This window comes from Hakea prostrata, chromosome 2 (assembly GCF_041222555.1).
Source record: "Hakea prostrata isolate BN-2017 chromosome 2, UWA_Hpros_2, whole genome shotgun sequence".
NCBI lineage: Eukaryota > Viridiplantae > Streptophyta > Magnoliopsida > Proteales > Proteaceae > Hakea > Hakea prostrata.
The window spans coordinates 11,142,048-11,144,780 of NC_142601.1; the positions used below are offsets into that span (position 1 = coordinate 11,142,048).

The 2,733-nt window shown below is 45.3% G+C and overlaps 1 protein-coding gene across 1 annotated transcript; it reads right to left on the reverse strand.

Annotated features, from left to right (window-relative positions):
- Positions 1–1,047: 1,047 nt before the first annotated feature.
- LOC149023718 (uncharacterized) lies at positions 1,048–2,411 on the reverse strand. Its single transcript, XM_089143348.1, has 2 exons — positions 1,490–2,411; positions 1,048–1,115 (listed from the first exon to the last, which is right to left on the reverse strand). The coding sequence occupies exons 1-2, from the start codon at positions 2,409–2,411 to the stop codon at positions 1,048–1,050; spliced, it is 990 nt and encodes a 329-aa protein (XP_088999474.1).
- Between the last annotated feature and the right edge of the window lie 322 nt (positions 2,412–2,733).

Here is a 2,733-nt window from a genome sequence, read left to right on the forward strand (position 1 = left end):
GGAATTGTTGACAAAACGGGAATGAACCCGAGTGAACGGTATCTTTAAGAAAAGATGTAATTTCCCTCAAAAAAGGAATTGTTGATCAAACGGGAGCTAACCCGAGTGAATGGTATCTTTAAGAAAAGATGTAAATCCTTGAAAAAAGGAATTGTTAATCAAACGGGAGCTAACCCGAGTGAATGGTATCTTTAAGAAAAGATGTAAATCCTTGAAAAAAGGAATTGTTAATCAAACGGGAGCTAACCCGAGTGAATGGTATCTTTAAGAAAAGATATAAATCCTTGAAAAAAGGAATTGTTAATCAAACGGGAGCTAACCCGAGTGAATGGTATCTTTAAGAAAAGATGTAAATCCTTGAAAAAAGGAATTGTTAATCAAACGGGAATAAACCCGAGTGAATGGTATCTTTCAGAAAAGATGCAAGTTCCTTTAACAAAGAAGAACTAACTGTAAACGGGATGGACCCGAATTTATTGTATCTTCCTTAGAAAGATTTGATCTGGTAAAAGACGAAGTCACAAACGGAATTGACCCGATGTCTATAATGGTTATTGGTAGAACTTCCTCAAATTGGTGGAATGCCATGAACGATCAATCGGTTTTCCGCCTTCTACACTCTTCAGTCGGTATGATCCCGGCCTTGTTTCTTTTTCTACCAGGTAAGGTCCTTCCCATGTTGGAGTTAGCTTTCCTTGATTTCTCGGGTCTGAAGCCCCGGTACGTCTCAAAACCAAATCTCCCGATCTATATCTTCGGTTCTTAACCCGAGAATTGTAGTGCTGTGCTGCTCTCCTTTGATACAATAGATTTTTCTGTTGTGCTCTTGCTCGGGCTTCTTGCAAAAGATCTAAATTCTCCCTTAGTCCTTGATCATTTTGTTGCTCGTTAAATGCATCATAACGCAACGATCCAGCCAATACTTCCACGGGAGATAGGGCTTCAGTCCCATAAGCTAAACAAAAAGGGGTTTCGCCAGTTGGGGTTCGCACCGTAGTTCTGTATGACCAGAGGACGCTCGGGAGTTCCTCGACCCACATTGCCCGATTATCCTCCAACCTTTTTTTGATCCCATCGAGAAGCGTCCTGTTGGTGACCTCCACTTGTCCATTGCTCTGGGGGTAGGCAACAGAAGCGAATAGATGTTCTATATGGTACCTCATACAAAAGGATTTGAACCCGGCGCCTTCAAATTGTTTGCCATTGTCCGTCACTAATATCCGGGGTATCCCGAACCTATATATTATCTTCTCTTCAAAAAACTTTTCCATCTGTTTCTCCGTGATGGAAGATAACGGTTCAGCCTCGACCCACTTTGTGAAGTAATCTATTGCAACCACCATGTACTCCCGATTCTTAGGAGCTTTCGGTAGTTTCCCGACAAGGTCCATTCCCCACATCGCAAATGGCGTCGGGTTGGAGACGGATATCATGGGGACCGCTGGTAACTTTGGGACATTAGCGTGTTTCTGGCATCGTTCGCACTTACGGACATATTCAATCGCATCCTTTTGTACTGTAGGCCAGAATATTCCCCACCTTAATACTTTTTGTGCCAACGCCTTCCCGCCCATGTGTGCACCACATATGCCTTCGTGGATTTCAGCTAGGGCGTAACTTGCTCGAGATGGCCCAACACATCTCAAGAGAGGATTCGTGAAGGACCTCCTATACAGCTGATCCCCGACCATGGTGAATCGAGCGGCTTGATTCCGGACTCTTTTCGCTTCCTTTGGATCAGTCGGGAGAATGTCATCCCGAATATACGCAATCAGAGGTGTGGTCCAGTCTGGTTCCTTACTGATCTCAAAGGTTTCTACCTCCTGGATACTCGGGCCACTTAATTCTTCAATGTAAACCGCCGAGTCCAAGTTTTTGTAGTTTGCCATTGACAACCGGGAGAGTTCATCTGCATTTTCATTCTCTTTTCTTGGTATCTGTCGGTATGTTACCCGTTCGAAGAAGGTTTGAAACTGTCCAACCTTGACTAAATACTTAGCCATTCTTTCATCCTTTGCTTCATACTCCCCCCTGATTTGGTTGACAACCAATTGAGAATCACTTCTTACTTCCAGTTCCCGAACCCTGAGGGCTCGGGCCACTCGCAAGCCTGCTATGACAGCCTCATACTCTGCTTCATTGTTTGAGGCTGGGAATTTGAACCTTATAGCATAGCTGATAGTGAAGTTCTCGGGACTACAGAGGGTCAAGCCCTGCTCCGACCCCGAAACATTGCTCGAACCATCAACATGCAGAATCCACAAGTCGGATACTCCGGCCGTTGGCATTTGGTCGTTCCTCTGTGGTATTGTGCTTTCGACAACGAAGTCGGCCAATACCTGGGCTTTTATGGCCGTCCTCGGTCTAAATTCGATCTGGTACTCACTAAGCTCCACGGACCACCCGACCATCCTCCCTGCCACATCAGGTCTTTGTAGTATTTTCTTTAATGGAACCAAACTGATGCGGATCAATTATGCTTCTGGATCCGACTGAGCCTCCTCTCGTATTCGGGATGATGAGTCCTGCAAGAAAGGTTAGATGCGGGCCGGCTTGTGTGCCGGGCAGCCGCCTCCGATGGCAAAGTTAGATGATGAACCGAATGAGGTCTCGTGCAAAAGCTACACAAGATTGTGCTCAAAGTGTATTGGTTGCTTACCGGAAGGGTAGATCTATGCATTTATAGTGTGGGTGTTACCTTTCATGTACATGTTAAGTCAGCTGGACGAGGGC

Excerpts from the sequence above, each read along its gene's own strand:
- LOC149023718 (XM_089143348.1), bottom strand. The coding sequence starts at position 2,411 with ATGGTCGGGTGGTCCGTGGAGCTTAGTGAGTACCAGATCGAATTTAGA. Across the intron at positions 1,116-1,489 it reads GGATGCGATTGAATATGTCC|AGCAATGGACAAGTGGAGGT; the intron begins GTAAGTGCGAAC and ends GCCTACCCCCAG.